Raw genomic sequence first — 20,797 nt, 5'->3', positions numbered from 1 at the left:
ACATCTGAAGAGTTCATTTTATCATAACTTATATTGTGAGTGAGTTTCAAAAAATCTGCGGTGGTGGTGCTGCGGTAGCATTGTCGCCTCACAGTAAGACGCCATCTGGTTCAATTCTCAGCTACAGTGTCTTCTGCGTGGAGACATGCGTGAATGGGTGTACCTTTGTTGAAGGTTGTGCATCAGGGCTGGCAACTTGGCATGTAAAAATCAACTGCCAATCATTAGCGGACCGGAGTTCCGCTGTGGCGACCCCTAACCGGGAAAAGCTGAAAGGCACAACATTCATATACTCAATAAATGATTTCAAATAAACACAGATGTCATTCCAGAAGATAAAAATAACATCCAAAAATCTCACATATAAATGACATTTCTCTTTGAATATACTTCTGAAAATCTTTTTCTTTTCCCATTGCTGCATGATCATATTTGCAAAAATGGGGGTGCATCCTGCCCCCATTACAACTCCATTTTTGCAAGAAATATTGCTCTTCAAAATAAATATAATTGTACCCCAAAACAATTTCCATAGTTTGTCTTTTCGGCTTTTCCCGGTTAGGGGTCGCCAGAGCGGAACTCTGGTCTGCTAATGATTGACAGTAGATTTTTGTATGGTGCTGAGTTGCCAGCCTGACGCCCAACCTTCAGCGAAGGCACGCCCATTCACACATGTCTTTTGAAGGCCACGCATGTCCTTCAGAGGCCACTCGACCACAGGGAGGGCATGCAGATTCTACACAGAAGGCACTCCAGCCGTGAATTGAACAGGAGAACCTCTTGCTGTGAGACAACAATGCTACCGGTACCACCACGTCAAAACAATTTCCATAGATATGCTCAAAATATTAATCTCATTTTGACTCAGGTCAGTATTCTCCACCAAAAATTGAACCATTTTAATCCTTCATCATGTGGTATCACACCTATGTACTGTAGGTTTGATGGACTTATATAAATGGTTCCTGGGCCGATTTCACTTCCCTCAATTTAATTAAAAAATCCCAGGAGTCCTTCAGAAAATGGTCACATCTACTCAAAATATCTTTTAAATTAATATCTATTTGACTAAATGATGCATCATTGATTTCCCTGTGTTGACAATAAGTCTAAGTGACAGATTAACCAAACATTTGTGAATCTTAGGGATTCCAAATATGCAAGGTACAATTGGGTATGGGTTACTTAAATAACATCTGTAGTTATTTGACTTCAAACAAAAAGGTCCTCCAATATACAATTAATCCAACAGTTAGAAATGTTAACACAATTAATTGATACCTCTTTGGATACATCATTGCATAACATAGTGTTCATTTTATTTTTTAAGTAGTCGTTTTTATTCATGACAGCTATTTCCTCACCCTTATCTGGTTTTATCACCCTCAATTCTTTGCTACTATAAATAGTATTTAGTAACACATATTCACTATCTGTCAAGTTGTTGTTTTCTCTACTTAATCTATCTGTTAATACATCTCTAAATTCAAATTCATACCGTTTTTCAAAAATCAACACTAGTGGATGATTTGGGGAGGTGAAATACACTACTACATCATAAAGTGGTATCCACATACCTTGCTATCTCCACATGTTTAAAAAAGTTGTAAATTAGTTTTCCTGACAGTTTTAAATCAATAATGGTTTTAACCAAACTTGCCCATTTTGCTGGTACAAAATTCAGTCCTTTAGATAGCAGGTCTGCTAAATCAGAATTTAATAAATAATTACTGAAGTTGTACATTTTAAAGTCATGCCTCTTGTTGGATACAATGTCCAAACAGATTTCTCCTGTTAGTCTCTGCCCCTCCTGGTCATCTATCAATTCCCATTGAATTTGTTGTAGTGATTCTGCCCACTGGGTATATAGTTAACTGTCCCTCACTCCTGTGGGGCTCTCTTTCCCCAAATTCTCAGCCTGTCTGACCTGCAGGGGCCTGCTGGTTCTAAAGGTGGGTAATATGCTCATTAACACCCAGTTGCTCACAGTTGCTTTCTGCAGTCATAACCTGATCTTGTCCATATTCATGACCCAAATCTTTCAATCCTCCCAGTCATGGCTAAGCAGTCCCTTCAGTATATTCTTTCCTGTCCCTTTCAAACGGTTTCCTTTTCAGACCCAATTTTCATTACACATTCTATCCACATCTCTAAAAATTTTTATAGTGTTTCTCATAATTACTAAACAATACGTCATTGGTAATTACCTGGTCAAGCATCTTGATTTCCCCTTCCAATTTGTCCATCGTACATTGGTTGTGCTTTATAAGTCAGTTGAAAAGGGAAAGTAACTGACAATGTAGTTCCAACTTCTCAAACCACCCCAATGGAAACGTCCAACTCCACAGCCCCTTTGGTACATGTTTAGCTCCAACAGATTCAAAAAAATAATGATTCTGAATCTGCAGCTTACATTGTTTCCCCAGTTTCTTCCCGTAATTGTTAAAGGGTTCCTTAAGCAAACCCAGTACTTTGGGTTTGTCTAAAAATTCACCCATATTCTTTTCAAACCACCCCAGAATATGACTGGTAATAAATGCTGTAAAACAGATTTCTCCACCTATTAAAATCCATCTAATTTATTCCTCACAATTTAAAATCTTAAAAATCTAGTGAATGTTTTTGATACCATATTGGATTTCATCATTATACTACCTAAGACGAGGGCTTAGAATGATCTTATTGAACTAACTGAGTTAAAGTGGAAAATTATGCTCAATGCTTGTAACCACCCAGAATTAAATGATATGGTTTCATTAGGTAGTATATTAAAAATGAAATCCTATATGGTATAAAAAACATACAGTAGACTTTTAAGATTTTTAAATTACACAATATGTATAAGTAAAATGAAAAAAAAAAAGTTTCCATGGGTAGAGTTTGAACTGTGCTTAAATAATGCATTGGATCTTTAAATTTGTACTTTAATTTTAAGAATGATGATGTCAATATGTCACAAAATGAATTTAAGATGAACAACACATTTGTTTGATTGTTCTGAAGAAGCCCTGGGTTTGAGATGAAAGCACTAAACTGATTTGTAGATTTACATGTTCAATAAAACAAATTTTGTGACCTGGTGGCAGAGTTACTTTGTAGCATAAAATTCCAGGGTCTTATGAATATCATGTACACAGCAAATAGTTTCTTATAAATATCAACTAAAACAGATATGCAGATATGCACTGTGAAGCTGTTTCAGTACCACTGAAACTAATATACAGACATCTCATAAACACTATAAACAATATGTCCAATATATGGATCTATGTCAAAATAATGAACTACCATAAAGGCAAGTTGCAAATCGGTGAGGTGGAAACAAAGAAACTTTGCATTCACAATTATCCAGATCATCATACATTTTAGCAGTGAAAAGAGTCAGTTGGTAGTTGTGATGAACTCAGCCTTTTTCTTTATTGTCATGTGATCTCAGATTTGGAATATTTATCTGGGGGGTTGCCAGGGGTGCAGTCCCCCACATTGGAGGTGTGGGGGTGAAGCCTCTACATGGAAGTATGGGGGTAAAGCCCACCCCACTTGGGTGGGTTTTATCTGCTCTGGTTTGGTTTTTAAGTTTTTCTGGCCGATTGTTTACATATCTGGGAAAATTTACGACGATCTGGATGTTCGTGACTATAAACTTTCTTCATTTCCATCTCGCAATTTTGCAACTCAAGGTTATGCTCATTTGTTATTTTGACATATAGATATATATATATATATATATATATATATATATATATATATATATAGATATAGATATATATATATATATATATATATATATAGATATATAGATAGATATAGATATATAGATATACACATACTGTATATATATATATATATATATATATATATATATATATATATATATATATATATATATATATATATATATATATATATATATGGATTCACTTTATAATCTCGAAATACTGAAATGTCAAATTTCAGTATCTCAAGACTATAAAGTTGAAAATTGAAAACATCGAACAGCAAAAACAACGAACTGTAGATAACCGAAGTTAAAAACAACAAAATCACCCATCACCAAACTTAAAAACAACAAAATCACCTGTCATAATGTCAAAAATAAACATAACATCCAACAACTTAGTTAACAGCTATCCAACAGGTTAACATTAACAGCTATCCAATGGGTTAACACTGTACACGACATCATCAGAATGTCGAAAACTGAAAAAATATTTTTAATACAGTCAGTAATCATAGTACAATATCAGAAATGAAAGGTCCACATATAACATGTACATCCGTACATTGCGGTGCAAAACAAACAAACTCCACGTACAAAATCCTCGTCCATGAATAAAAGCAACCCAGAAAGTGGAACCAATATAGGTGTCCATAATATCTGGTATAACAGCCCAATACATACACCTGTACTGCCAAACTATGTTGATGCTTCGAAGCTCCTAGCTTATCTCATACTTTAAGTTGCCCCACTTTAACGGCATTCCTCAAAATAAAGGCAAGGCTGTCATGACATAGTGTAGACAAAGGATAATAATCAAAATAAACATGCGAATGACATGTAGCACATATAATGCTACACTTACATTTTTAACAATCTTGCAATAGCCATAAGGAATTGGGTTGGTGAATACATATCCCTATTTCTCAGCACATTCTCAAACTGTGTATGCCGTTGTACAACATTTCACCTCTTAAGAGAAGATGGAGCTCCGCAAGTCATTCTGATTCATAGTTCCTCAACTCTGTCCTGTTCTCTGGCTAATACAGTTATAAAGACATTCAAATCATAGGCACATTGATCCAGTGGTGCCTTTAATCTACGGTGCCAAGCTTCCATGCTATTTTGGGTACGAGGCAAGAACAGTGCATTTAAGTCATTAACATTCCAGAATGACACTGGAAATAAGGGTGGAAAACGGGAAAATCCTGTAGTTCTAGTGCAAAACTTCCATAACTTGCCTAGAACGTACCAATCGGAGAAGTACTGCAATAAAGATTTCCCTTCTGCAGGAAACATGTCCTTAACATCCATAAAACATGACAGCACATCATTTTCGGGTACAAATGCTAATGCTACTAGACACTTAACATGCAGTTGGAAACTCATATTAGTATTATACAAGTGTGAAAGACCCAACTGCTGCACTTTCCTCCAAATATTCTGCCCAAAGTGAAACAGGCATCCCTTGGACACAACACCTTGCAGATTCATATTCACACTTCTTTTTGCCACAATTTCAAAGTCACTTAAAACGTACTTAAGGTGTAATTCGAATCCTTCCTCATCTAGCAAGTTTAGAACACAATGTCACATAAAGTTATAGGACTTTATTGTTTTTTTCATCATTAGGCAGAACAGTAATGGTACACTTTTATGGAAACCACCATAATGCACCAGTCCATGAATGCTGTATAACTGACAGCACATAATCCCCTTATAGAAATATGTGCCATCTACCAGCCAAATCGTAGCAGTGCTAAGATCAAACAGGTTTTGATGTGTACTAAAAACAACAACAGTTGTATCAGTAGTGTTATCAGACATAGTTTTACTTCTGAAAGGGCCAGACTTCATAGGATAATCAGAGATCTTTATATCATTTATGCTACATAGCTTATCTGCTTTAACATTCTTTCTCCGAACCCTACCTACATGCTGAATAAGAGCTTTACATGTGGGGAGGCTTGGTGTTATGTCAGCAGATGTTGACGCTAATACATCATCAACTACAATACAAGGGTTATCACGGGACACTTTAGAATGTACTCTTATCTCATCACACACCCTATACTTCTCTGTCTCACTTGGATCACCTCCATGTGTGTGTTGCACGGTTTTCAACAATTTCTCACCATCCAGAACACTTACAGTGATGGCTCTTCCTCTGCACTTCAGGGATTGTTTCCACTTGCAGCACCAGTATGTCTTTTCTTGCACTACATTTTCCCGATTCATAACATAACCATCCAGTATAAGAACATACCTGCCCTTTTGTGAGCTGAAAGTGTGATACACAGCTCCTAAGTTACAGACGTGTTATCCATTGTATCCATTGTATTTTTTTGCACTGAAACCAACATTCGATATTTCAAGCACTGAAACCAACGTTCGATATTTCAACTTTCGATGTTTTTTTATGTGATATTTTAAGAGTTTGTGTTTATAGTCTCGAGATGCTGAAATTTGACATTTCAGTATTTCGAGATTATAAAGTGAATCCATATATATATATATATATATATATATATATATATATATATATATATATATATGGATCTATATTAAAACATTGAAGTTTCAGAACTTCGAATGTTCTAATATCGACACCTAGTAACCGAAAATCGATAAAACCGAAAATTTAGAACATCAATTTTTTTCCTAGGGAAAAAATTTGCTGTTCCAAGACACATACACACAACACAAATATACCAAACAAACAGCAATCCACATACATACACCTAAAATCTTACATCTAAACCTACACTAAACTGTACATACACCACTATCTACCCACTTACCTTAACCCAAACCCTAACCCTAAGGTCCGTCACTATCACACACACACTTCACCTGCGCCCTAACCCTAACTCACCTATCCCACCCTAACCCTCACATCCACACATTCGCACACTTTCCTGACCCGCGCCCTAACCCTAACTCAACTATCCCACCCTAACCCTCACGTCCACACAATTGCACACTTACCTGAACCCTACCATAACTTTCCAGCACAGAGCTGAAAATAGCAAAGTGACAGGAATGGACAACCGAATTCATTCCCTATTAGGTGTCAATATTAAAGCATTCGAAGTTCTGAAACATGTTCTAATATAGACCCTATATATATATATATATATATATATATATATATATATATATATATATATATATATATATATATATATATATATATATATATATATATATATATATATATATATATATATATATATATATATATCCTTACATGGGTCTACTTCATTTCACTGAAAGCTCATTTTACTGAAACTCAGTTGTCTGCCCACAATTCCCTGAAAGCTCAAGTCACTGAAAACTCATTTGACTGAAACTCATTTTGTTGAAAGTTATATATGGCCTTTTCCCCACTGTAGAGCAATCCTGGAGTTAGTACATAAAGTAAGGGGGTGTGTGGGGTGCACGCCCTCCCACATTGGGGGTAGTGGGGGGGTGTAGCTCCCCACCTATTTTAAATGTTTTAAACCATAGACATGGATACTTACAAGTCCAATGAATATTTCCAGAAGACAATATATAACCAAACTATGTGGGAGGCTATGCCCCCATGCCCCAAAATGTGGCGGGATGTGTCCCCCACACCCTCCCTTACTTTATATACTAACTCCAGGATTGCACTACAGTGGGGAAAAGGTCATATATAACTTTCAACAAAATGAATTTCAGTCAAATGAGTTTTCAGTGAAAAAAGCTTTCAGTGAAATGAAGTAGACCCATAAATAAATATATATATATATATATATATATATATATATATATATATATACATACACACACCTGTGTGTGTGTGTGTGTGTGTGTGTGTGTGTGTGTGTGTGTGTGTGTGTGTGTGTGTGTGTGTGTGTGTGTGTGTGTGTGTGTGTGTGTGTGTGTATACACATATAAAACAGATGTGGACAACCATGTCAAAAGTCCAGCCATCAGAAAAAATCAATGCATCTTCCTCTCCTTTCCAGTAAAATTCCTTATTCAAAATCTAGAATAATATCTATATTAATCACTGGATGGGATCCAAGGTCTAATGTCTACTGGCTGTAAAACTGATTTTTCTAGTACATCAGCTCTGATTTACTGACATTAATTCTCTGTCAGACTAACATATTTTGTAAAATGGCAGGGAAAGTATAAAATTCCTCCATAACAACGGTGAGTTGAATCTTTTATAACATACGTTGCTTAATGTAATGTTTTTCTCACCAGTTTGGTTGGAAATTTCTCCCTGAAAACACATGACACAGCTGAAACAGCAAACTGGCTGTCCTGTCTGAGGTGCTTTTCTGTAGCCTGCAGAACAACTTTCACTGCACAACGAGCGAGGGATCTAAATAAAAAAATATGAATTGTGATATATATATATATATATATATATATATATATATATACACACACACACACACACACACACACACACACACACACACACACACACACACACACACACACACACAAAATTGTATTACTTAATACTGTAACTGGAAGTGAATTGTAATCACTTATATGCCATTGCTAGCAAAACATTTGAAATAAAACTGACATCAAACAAACTTTTCTTCTATTGTCCATTTGTCTGAATCCATGTCTGCAGACCAATAGCAGAAGAGAAGACCATTGTTCATGAGAAAGAAATGATTCCTTCTTTTTCTTATGCCTGTGGTATAAAACATTCATCAGATCTCCCAGGAGCTTATTGCTCAGCACATTCCTTTCTCTCTGATTCTGCCTTAACATCCATCTCCTCTGGGCTGTCATTTTGCATGTATGAATGTGGGTGGTCAGCAACCCCTACAGTGCAGCCTAATAGGTCAAGAATAGCTCATGTGATGGTTAAATGACAGTTACGACATGTGGGTACCATTCGGGCCATAAGCATATCACAAGGTGGAAGACATCAGATTGACATGTGGATCACAGAAATGTATATTTCATTTGATTGCATCACTTGCAGGGTAATATAATGAAAAAATATAACTGCATAATGCTCAATATGGTTCCTTGCCTAAAACACAATATAATAAAACAATCTAAGTACATTTTCTAGATCTCAGACTTCTACAATAATGCAAATATATCTGATTCCTACTTTGTCATGCCAATTGGTTATTAGCCTTTTTTCCAGTTGTATACTCATTTCACTGGTTAAGACAGTAAATGTTTTTGGAAAAAGACATTATCATTTCATCCATCACCCTATGTAAGGATAACATTGTATCGGGCCATCCATAGTTTTTCTTGCCACTTTTAAGTGATTAGTAACTTGACCTCATTTCCTATCACATCTAGTTTGTGTATTGCTACTGCCAGCCTGTTGAGGGCTGATAACTATATCTGACTGGCAGTCCTTTGCAAAGCATGTTTCTAAGACAGGTTGCTGGCAGCAATCTATCCATGGAAACGAATGATAAGTACAAGAAATAGAAACCAGTGAAACGATTTCACTGAGCAGAACTTTTGTGCACACTGAACTGATAGCATACAATAAGGGAATATGGGAGATGAACCCTGAAATATCTTCTATTATATATCGTCAGCTTTATATTGTTTTTTACTGAGAAAACCCTGTTTTGGATCTATGTTTCATTCTGAACATGTCGATGATTTCATCTGATGACTGAGGCAAACTTCAACCTCAAGATGAGAGACTCAGGAACAATCAGGGAACTTAATTATCATAACACATTCATATTTTAATTTGCGCACTACTACTTTGTTATTGACAGAGATTTGTTTAAAAAAGCATTTTACTATAATTACCATACATGTTTTCCAATCAGTGTCTTAATTTACAGTTTGGATTCTTCCTAGCCAAATGTGGATTTTACTCTAAAATGTTGTGCTATCATTTGAATTCCTAGGATCATTGGAGTTACAAGACAACTGCCAGTAGTCTTTGTAGTCCTTGCCTCACTTTTTAAAGCAGGCCAGGCCAGTCATACTAGAGGTGAATTTAAGAATACTGATTCAGTTGTTCAGCTCTGTTTTAAAGGCAGACAGTATGTCACACTGCTTAACTTGGAGAGGACGTTTGTTCCAGAGAAAGGTAGGTATTGCATGACAAATTTTTCCCTCCATCTTGCCTTATTCCTTTGTTGGAATAGCCTTAGATCTCTTGCCCTAGTAGTAGTAGGATAGCTTTATTTTATTTTTTTTTTTTTTGAAGTATAAGAGTTCCTAGACTACTGGTTCCCTTACAGCCCCCATAAACAAGGCACATATTTCTCTAAAAAGTTTATATGGCACTGAATATAGAGATACAGCTTCCAGTCACTTTTGGTAGCTCAGGTCCTTTAAGTCCATGATCACTTTTTTAAAAACTTCAGGGGGCTCCCAAATTGCTTGATATGCTTTGTAAGGTGCATGACAAAGAGGGCACTGCAATCAGCCATAAGTCCAATCAGTGCAGAGTACAAAGAGATTATGACTGCTTCTGATCTGGGTTAGATACCTTTTGCTGTGACCTGTGCAAGGTAAAAGGATCTCCTTACCATCATTGAATGTGATGGTCAAACATGAGGAAGCTATCCACCCAAGTAACCAGGTCTCTCACTACCTATTGATCATTACTTAATTATGGATTAACTAAATATAAGTATGTAAATCCAAAAAAGTGCTGAGGATAGGCTCCACGATCAAAGAATAATGTAACTTCAGGTAACAGTTACAACAGTACCGTCTTTATTGCAACACAAGCACTTTCACATTGAGCTTCTTCAGGTGTACATACAAAGCAAAAAAGCACACCTTTTTAAAGAACACATAATTGAATCACATGACTTCAAATGAACCTTTTAAAGATATAACATTCACTACACTAAAACTATCAAAAAAACTATCATCACAAATATTTTGTTCACAACATCACTCAACCCTATTAAACTATTAATATATCCAAACATATACTAAAACATTCATTAAAACATTTTGCTTTACTCTAAATATAAGTATGTGTTCATGGAAGAGGGCTATGCAAAGCCACTTGTAGATGAATTTGGAGCAGAAATATTAATAGCTAGTATTACATTTTAGAAAATTTTCAACTATCCTTCTATAAAGGAAATCAAGACAGTTTTTGCAAATGTTTATTCCAGGGCAATTATTATCCCATTTAGCACTAATGAAATCAAGACCGATATTTGACAAAAATTTGAAAAAAACATTTTTCATCTGTTTGACTTGGTGAAAAGCCAAGGCGAGGCTTCCCAGATCACATTTAAGAGTGGTAAGAATTTAAAATCTTATTCTGAAACAAGGGTAAGAAGTAATACTTCCATTCTTTTATCCAATAGACATGAATAAATGTGGGGCATGCCTCTAATGCTGGTTTTTCTTGGATTCCACCGATATTAAACTGTCTGCTTTTCCAAGAGTAATATCAAAAAATAATAAGCAAGACTGCAACAACAAGGCCACAATTCCAAAAGACTTGCTATCAGTGTAAGTGATCATTTACACTGAGAGTAGCATGATAGCAGGTGTTTAGGAATCTGGTCCCTTTAGTAAGCTTGTTTATAGATAGGCTTTACACCGAAGTAAGTCACTTATACTAGGAGGAAATCTTTTTGAATCAGGACAGACTTTCACCGAGAGCACTTCCTATGGAATTTGGCCACAAACGTAGATAGCTACCTGCTTGACTGGTCACGCCTTTTATGGAGGAAAGACCAAACTTGCACTAAGAGCTAGAATATATGAAATTATCTTTGCTATTAGGAACATTGAACAAAATAATGCTTTGAACAAGTATCTAAATGTTTAAGGATGATATATATATATATATATATATATATATATATATATATATATATATTTGTTTTTTTTTTTGTTTTAAAAAAGTTTATTAGAGGCATGACTATGAAGCTGACTTTGGCTATAGAGAAATGCATTAGCAGCTCCTTCTGGGTGCAATACACCTATCAGTTTTAAATGATAAATTGTCTATTAATAGTGTGTTAACATTAATATCAGTGAAAGTATTGGGAAAGGAAGCCATATTTATTGCACGTTTGCTTTTATAAGTTTTTATATAACATTATACATATGGTTTATTTAACAAAGAGTTTTAGCACATTTATATTTATGAATATATGGAATAACACATATATCATCATTAAGATATTATATTCAGTGTTATTTTCCTTTCAGTAAATTGCAAGACTTGAGGTTCCAAGATAACAAAATAATTCTTCCCAATTATCCAAGAAGTCAAATGCTTGTGAGGATCAATGTATCACATTTGAAAATACTGAAGTATAAAGAAATGCAAGGGCGTAATCTTTTGGTCAGGGATATCAGCTAGATACAACTTCTAGTACAGAGCTGTGTTTCCACAGTGCACATTGTGATGAAATCATAGGGAAGAAATGTTAGAATACCCAGTACTAGATCATCTGTGGAGCCAATTGGAAATCAAATCAACAAGCACAGTGAGTTCATGTGTAGTTAATGCATTAAAGTCCACTGTCTTCTGACAGGGAATACTCAATAATCTTATATATACTTTGAAATTGTGATCCATTAAATGCTGATGCTTCACAATGCTGAGATCTAATGTTTTTAAAAATTGTCTTTTTGTGTGTTTGGGGGGTGTAACCCTCCATGCTGTAGACGTTTCTACAGACCCTGCTTCTATAAAAACTGTTCTCTGGTCATTTTGGTTTGGAGAAGGGGAGAAAACTAGTTAGAAGCTGTTGAACTTTTACACTGCTAAGCATTGACTAACTTTTAGTAGTCACATTTCTAATGTATTCCTGATGTTCTTATGCATAAGGGGCATTCTGACATGTAACACCAAGGCCTATCTTCAGCCTAATTAAAAATTGAAAGAATAAGTCAAATAATGAAAAATCTTATGAGACAGAGCTCTAGCAAAAGCTATTATAATTGCAATTTTGTAAGGAATTGCAGGTACTCAGTTTTTCACCAGCTTAACTGTTAATGGGATGAAGGTTGGCAAGCATATTTCCTATCTATATTATTGATAACTCAAACTCATTGCAAAGTATTGTTTCATGGGATAGATAGCACACTCACCTTTAGTGCAGAAGACAGTGAATTCTATTCCCACAGCATGAGGATTGAGTCCTAACACTGCAGTGCAGTATAAGGGGTGCTGCACTTCTGAGTGTGTCATCTTTAAATGGAGACTCCTATCTGCCTGAGGTGGTGGTAGCACAGGTAGACATAAAAGATGCTCCCCAGGATTTAATAAAATCTGTGTAGGCACCATGTAGAGCCTACACGGAATGTATCTGTGCACATAACCACGGTTCCTCCTTGGCAGCATGTCATGCATATTAATCATGGCATGCTGCTGAGGGAGAATATAGGAACAGGGATATTGAATCTGTGTAGGGAGAAATGTAGAGGCTACCCATGGTTGTGGATGCCTGGTCCGATGTTATGTACATGGTAAGGCTCTTTGTAATGCTTCCCACTACTGTTGAAATGCTGTGAATTGTTTCAAATGTGTAATATTTTATTTTTATGAATTATTTGTTTTTCCATCTCTGTATGTTTGCCAAGTTGTGCTCATATATAGACAACTGACACCTGATACACATCTAAAAATAGAAAATGGATGGAATTAATTACATTAAATTATTTTTTTTAAATTGCTGTTTGTGCGACAGAAAGCAGAGCACCACAGAGCTAAGCAATGCTCATACATACCTAGCCAACAACTGCCAGACATCTAAAAATGGAAACTGGATGTAATTATTTCTTTCTGAGTCTGTTTAAGTGTGTTTGTGTGGCACAGTGTGGTGCTCAGCAATACTAACAGGTAGGCCAGTAGTACATGTGAAGGTATATGAGTTTTCATAATATCCAAGCAGCTAAATGGGTTAGAGTGACAGCCTAATGCTTCGTAGGTCCTGAGTTCGAGTCCATAGCAGCCATAAGTTGTCTGTAATTTAATTTATTACATATGTTTTATTTTAAAAACAAATTTGTATAATATGGCACTCCTGCACTGTGCTGAGCACTGCTTAAACATACTAATGGCTACTGTTATTTGCATGGTGCTAAGCTTAGCTAAAACCTCGGTTGTGTGAGTTTTCATGCTACTTAGCTGGCCTGTGCACTGCTAAGAGACACAGCACTTTTTTGAATGTTGATCAATGACGTGTAAGGGTGGGAAAACAGTCTGTATTAGGCACAATAGGCGGGACTTCTGCACCATATTTTGGAGTCTGATTATCTGCAGATATGCCAGGTGGTGTTGGAGGGGGTGCATGCTTTTTGGCACAAAGATGGGGTGTTCAGCAGTCCAGGGTCATTGTTGGACTCCTAGTATAAAATATGAATCCAGGCTGATGTATGGTGGTTTCCAGCACTTGGAATATAAGGCGGAGGCCTGAGACTGGTTGGTCAGGGTACCTACCAGTGCTACTGGTAACCCCTGCACTGGTGAGCAGTGTCATTACCATTATGATGACCTGAAGAGAAGAAAGGGGGTAACCTTGGACACCTGGGTCCAAGAGGCATGAGCTGGGAATGCCCCACAGATATATAAGGCTGCTTTCCACTGTTTTATCAAACTGTAAGCTGAATGTCTGCAAAACTGGTATGCATAATAGTGTGCTTCTTTTCCAACAGCTGCAGCTGAGAGGGCTCACAATGTTGAGTCCCATGCCAGGTGCCTGACCAGGTTGTACAGTGAGTGTGGTAAGTACAGATTTATTATGCTAACTGTAGTGCAATAAACAAGAAAGATTAAACCATTTACTGCAGTAAAGTATACACAATAAAAACTGTAGTGCAATAAATAGGCAAGTAGAACTGTAGTACAATTAATGGGCAATTAGAGTTGTAGTGCAATAAATGAACAATAACAACTGTTTTGCAATAAACTATAAACAATGCCAATAACAGTAAGCAAAATGTTGTACAGCAGAATAGTGTTGTCATAACCATTCCAGTAGAGCTGTATGCATAACTTGTCTATGGTAAGGTTGCTGCAGTTAAATGTAACACTGTCTCCAGGCCAATATCAGTCACATAATGCTTTCTGTTCTTCCTACTCCAGGTAACAAAGGTATATGGGTGAGGTAGCCCAGTCTCTGGGCAGATATTGTTTGTGGACTTCACAAACATTTATCAGTAATACCAATAAAGTGTTAAGCAGCATTGTTGATTCCTAAAGAAATCTGTTTTAATAAATGCAGTGCGGCTGTATGCCAGGGATGTGTGTACTACTGTCACTACAGTCAAGTAAAACACTGTAAAAGTTTTAGAATGCAAAACAAATGTCCTGTAACATGTATTGCTGAACTCATAGTATGATCCAAAGTTGTCTCCAGGCCAATATCAGTCACATAATGCTTTAATTTTCTCCCACTCCACGAACAAAAGGTATATGGTTGAGGTAGCCCATGTAATGAGCAGATATGATTGTGTGTTTATATTTCACAGACACTTATCAGCAATACAAATAAAGTGTTAAGCAGTACTGTTGATTCCTAAAGAAATCTGTTTTAATAAATGCAGTACAGCTGTGTTCCATGCATATGTGTTGTACTGTCACTGCAGTCAATTCTAACACTGTAATAGTTCTAGAATGTAAAACAAATTCAGTCACATAAAGCTCTCATTTTCTCCCACTCCAGGAACAAAAAGTATATTGTTGAGGTAGCCCATGTTATGAGCAGATATGATTGTGTTTACATTTCACAGACACATCAGCAATATCAATAAAGTGCTAAACAGCATTGTTGATTCTTAAATAAATCTGTCTAAATATTTCCGGTACGGCTGTATTCCTTGCACGTCTGTACTAAGTTGCTGCAGTCAGTTGTTACATAATTACAGATGTCCCCTGCAGTCACAGCTATTGGGTTCTATTCCCATGCCTGCCAACTAAGGCATGATGGATGTCTAGTTTATTTACTGTACAAAAACATGCCTCTCAAGTGTCACGATTTCTTGTAATGTAATTAAAACTGCCTCCTAATCTGTCTGTCACAGGATTACCAGAAAAATGATTACCTGGAATGCAATGTATTACCAAATCTGCTTACAGAGCAACTTGGTAGTTATAGAAGTCCACATTATGTGAAAGTGTTCTTTGTAGCTGTGTACCTGCATTTGTTATCGCTTGGCCCATAATGACCCATGCTAACAGCTTCAGAGGTATGTGTGTGCTGCATCACCTATAGGAGAATTGTAGTCACTGTACTCAAAACTGACACTACATACCTGTAGAGTATTTATTGTCAGTGTTTTCAAGGATATAGTCTGCATTGTCAGTGATGGGATATCTTTCTCTCTCTCTCTCTCTCGCCAACCCTTATCTTCATTTATTTTTTATTGTTATATATTATTATGATTTAATATTATCATATTTTGTTAAACTAACTATATTTTGGTAAAATGTGATTTATTATTGTTATGTTTTACCATGATTCAATATTAACATATTTTGTTAAACTAACTGTTTTGATGGCCTTATGATTTAATTCTTACTGGCATGCTGTTAACATACTGACAGTTATGTTAATGTTGTGTTACGCATAATATACATTAATATGTATTTGGATTAATGAATATGATGTTCCATTCTGTTAATACTAACAATGGTGGTTATTACTAATCTTAACTTACTGCTATACCTCATTTACCACAGCACATCAAGGTAGGCCAGTTCTGACTGATCCGCCTACCCTGCCTCATCTGGCCATGGCACCAGGTCCCAGCACATCTGGGACCCAGGCTGTTGGTGCTCCCTCTGCTGCCCCTGCACTACCTGTGGTGTTGGGTAGTACAGCTCCATGGGACAGGGACAGGCCATCCTCTGGGAGCGGTGGTGGAGGAGGAGTTGTCACCCAGGCTGAGCTGCCAGTTTTGGTGCAGAGGATAGTCTACCATGGTTTTGACTGTCACCTTTGATATTCAGTGTTAAACTCTTAGCCTAGAGGGTTTCTCTGTATTTATAAGTGTTAGTCACATATCTTTGAATTTATTACTGCTCAATGTCTGAGTTTGGCTTCTGCTACATACCTACAATCAACTGCATTACTAGCTGAGTTAAGTACAAACTTGCAGTGTTAAAGATTTTACTGCATTTTATTTTTCTGCCTATGTAATTGTTTCATTGAATATTGTAGTCTGTGTCTCTCTGTAGTTATTTATTTTTCTATTTAATTGTTTCATAAAATACTGTGGTCTCTCTCTCTCTCTCTGCAGTTTGTTTCACACCCTCCCTGCCTGTTCTTGTTTTGGTATTAATCTTGGTGGCTTTGGAATTGCCCGCCCCTCCTGTAAATTTGTGTTTGAACACTCCTCCTGGGTCTGTCTCATTTGCTCACTCAATCGAGTACAGTGAGATTATATTTTGACTTCAGACACTCCTACCAGTCCCATCTGTTTAGCTCTATCCCAGTTCTATTCCAGTCTAGTGTCAGTAGCTCATTCTACCTATACAGAGAGAACATCTGTGAAGGGCAAGCCACTTAGGTCCTTAATTTTGAATTATCTTCTGTTTCTCCTTTCTCCCTTTCCACTTTACAAAAAAAAAAATTCTAAGCTGGTTTCCTGCCTTTCCTGTAACTAGTCTAGTCCAGATACAGATTTGCTGTAATCAGGACTGGCTGTAAGCTTCTGAGCCCCAAAAGCCTTTCTGTGTTGTAGGGAAGCCTTCTAGCTTATTAGTGGGAGTGAAAAGCACTAGGTAGCCTATCTACCACAAGAGTGGTTTCTGGCCCAGAAATTGTAGTTTATTGGCCATTTGAGCAGTTTTTCCATCTCTTTCAACTTTCTGGTTTAAAAGCCTGCATTTGCGCTTGTTTCCCACCTTTCCTGTAACTAGTCTAGCCCAGATACAGATATGCTGTATCCAGGACTGTTTGTAAGTTTCTGAGCCCTCCAAACCTTTCTGTGTTGGAAGAAAGCCTTCTAGCTTATCAGTGGGAGTGGTAAACACTACGTAGCCTATCTACCACAAGAGTGGTTTTGGGCCCAGAAATTGTAGTTTGTTGGCCGTTTGTCAGCTTTTACATCTCTTTCAACTTTCTGGTTCAAAAGCCCACATTTGCACTTGTTTCCCACCTTTCCTCTAACTCGTCTAGTCCTGATATAGATTTGCTGTATCCAGGACTGTTTGTAAGCTTCTGAGCCCCCCCAAGCTTTTCTGTGTTGGAGGAAAGCATTCCAGCTTATCAGTGGGAGTGATGAGCACTAGGTAGCCTATCTAACACAAGATCCATGTACAGATTCTTAGTTTTAGCACTTGAATATGATTATTCGTGCTTAGCACTTGTTCAGAACTTGTTGTTATCATGAAATAAGCTACAAATTACTACAGCACTCAACCTTCCTCTTTGCCTAGAGGAAAACCATTTTTGTACTTACTTTCCTTACTTGCTTAGACAAAAACAGCTCTTATACTTACTTGTCTAGAGGAAAGTATTTTTTTATTCAGGCATGTACAAGGATCAGCTCCCAGTGTTCTCTCTAGTCTATCTGATGAATCTGGGCATCTTGAGGCAATGTAGCAATTGCCTCATGTACACAGACAACCCTCTCCTCCTACCACCCAACACCACAACCTGTGAGAGATGCACTTATTTAGCCAAACTGGAGGTAAAGCTCTCTCCAATCAAGACTGAACTTGACAGTCAAGAGGAGAAGGTAAACACTTGCACCACACCACACTCATCACAAAGTCCCACTAAACCTACACCACCAAAATCCACACATAAAAACACAAAAACATTAATGGAGGCTCTCAATAATAATCTGCTCAAGCAACAGAGACCTTCCAAGCAGAAACTCAAGCAACCTCCACCCACCAGCACAACCCAAATGACACATAGCCCACAGACTCAGTGTGCCAAAAAACCACAGACCATAAGGCAAATCAATGTAGCCAACACACTAGTCATAGGTGACTTTGTAGTAGACACACTGATATCCCACTCACTATGCTAAACAAGGAGAAGGTTACTGTCAGCTGCCTGTCGGGTGCCAGAATCTGCCACATAACCCACGCACTCCGGTTACTCCACAATAAGTACAAATATGACTCTGTCATTGTCCATGTTGGTGTGAACGACCTGAAATGCACCTCCCTGGACTACATGAAAAGAGAAATGGAAGAGCTCTCCGATCTTGTAGCCCAGGCAGGTATGACCCTAGCCCTGAGTAGCATCCTGCCATCACCCAGAATGCCACAGTACAAGGACAAAATGATTGACTTCAACAATTGGCTAAGCTTCTGGTGTTATTTAAAGGGGATCCAGTATCTGCCTGCCTGGGATGACATGGTCGACAGACCACGATGCTTTGCCTGAGATGGCCTGCACATGTCACCCCTCGGATTCTGGATACTGGCTAAGGGTCTTGCCTCCCCTATAGTAACTTTTTTAGGCAAGGTTCAAATGACAAATTCACCACCATAACAAGAACAGGCAAGCAAAAACTTAGGGTAATGCTACTCAATGCTAGAAGTCTAAATCTGAAAATGCACTCACTCAAGGCACTCCTTAAAATGGAGAACATTGATATCTGTGCAGTGACTGAAACCTCATTCAAGGCTCTAGAGAGCACCCCTGCATTACCTAGCTATAACTCATACCACACTTTTAGGCCATCTAACCTGAACCAGAACAACAAAGGCAGAGGTGTGTCCATATTCATTAAGGATATCCACACCTCCAGGCTAGTTGCACAGCATAATGCATCCAAGGTTATCCAAGTGCAACTAACTCTGGGCGAAACTGCAATCCAAGTTGTAGCTTGCTACAGATCCCCCACCAAGCCCCCAGGATTCCCACTCCTCTTATCTTGATATGCTGGAAAATATTAGGGTTCAACCAAACACCCTAATAATGGGCGATTTCAACTACCCCACCATTAACTGGGAAAACTACTCATGTACCAACTCCTTCTCTCAACGCTTTCTGGAATTCATAAATTACAATGCCTTGGATCAGCTTATCCACATCCCCTCCAGGGGTAACAATATCCTAGACCTAGTCATTACCAACATGAGTGACCGGTGTTCCACACCTGAAGTCAACTCCTCATTGGTCAGATCCAACCATAAGCTAATCACTCTAGATATCTGCATCCCACCCCCACCCACCATTAAGGAAACCATGGTAAAACATTTCTCCAAAGCCAACTTCATGCTTCTTAAGACAGAAGTGGTGAACTTCATGACACCCATGCAGATGGACAATGCAGTTACGACTGCTGAAACTTACACAAATGCACTCTATAAGCACTTACACGAGTGCCTGGATTGTGCTATCCCAAACATAACCAAGATGCTATCCTCCAAAAAAAGGAAGACAATCTGGTGGTCCCCTGCCATAAACAAACTCGACAACAGAAGGAAGAAACTGTTGCAAATGAGAGTAAAATCCCATGAGTGGAGGAGCTCCCTGGTTAGCCTCAGTAAGAAGCAGAGATCCCTTATAAGATCCTCCAAAGCAAGCTACAAAAACAAAATCACTTCTGATTCTAAGGGCAGCCACAAAACATACGATAGCTATGTCAAGAATCTCAATGGCAACACCCAGATCTGCTATGAGTTACAGCACAATGGCACAAAAATTACAGAACCAACTGATATTGTCAACATCCTGGTAGATAGGTTCAGTGCTAACTTTACCCCCTCTCACCCCCAAAGGGCCCATATCTATACAGGAAGAATGCAGAGTCCCTGTAATCACATCTATGTAGGTAAAAGCTGTACTCTCTAAAACTAAAAATACAGCATCCATGGGACCGGACAACATCCCAGGCTGAGTTTTACACAAACTTCAGAACGAACTGGCTCCCTACCTAAGCACCATGTTCAATCATAGTCTCAGGTCAGGCTTTGTGCCCACTGAATGGTGCACAGCAACAATTATCCCACTCCTCAAAGGGGGAGCCACCACTGATCCTGGGAACTATCGCCCTGTTAGCCTGATGAGTCTGGTCTTCAAGGCCATGGAACATATCATCATGGAACTCATAAACAAAGACATTAGTAACCTCCAAACTCTGAATCCCTCCCAGTTCTGGTTTGTGAAAGGCAGATTATGCCTTCTGAACCTG

General features: G+C 37.7%; 1 protein-coding gene across 1 annotated transcript in view; it reads right to left on the bottom strand.

Annotated features, from left to right (window-relative positions):
• Positions 1-20,797, bottom strand: part of LOC122804053 (extracellular calcium-sensing receptor-like) — a 245,218-nt gene that overhangs the window by 105,013 nt on the left and 119,408 nt on the right. Inside the window, exon 4 of the mRNA XM_044073726.1 lies at positions 7,955-8,078. Coding sequence (XP_043929661.1) covers positions 7,955-8,078 — 124 coding nt within the window. The remainder of the gene's footprint in view (positions 1-7,954; positions 8,079-20,797) is intronic.

The sequence above is a fragment of the Protopterus annectens genome, chromosome 6.part0, assembly GCF_019279795.1.
Source record: "Protopterus annectens isolate FY-2018-M chromosome 6.part0, PAN1.0, whole genome shotgun sequence".
In the NCBI taxonomy this organism is placed as follows: domain Eukaryota; kingdom Metazoa; phylum Chordata; order Ceratodontiformes; family Protopteridae; genus Protopterus; species Protopterus annectens.
The sequence above is the reverse complement of the archived record's forward strand: the minus strand, read 5'-3'. Positions and strand labels throughout refer to the sequence as shown.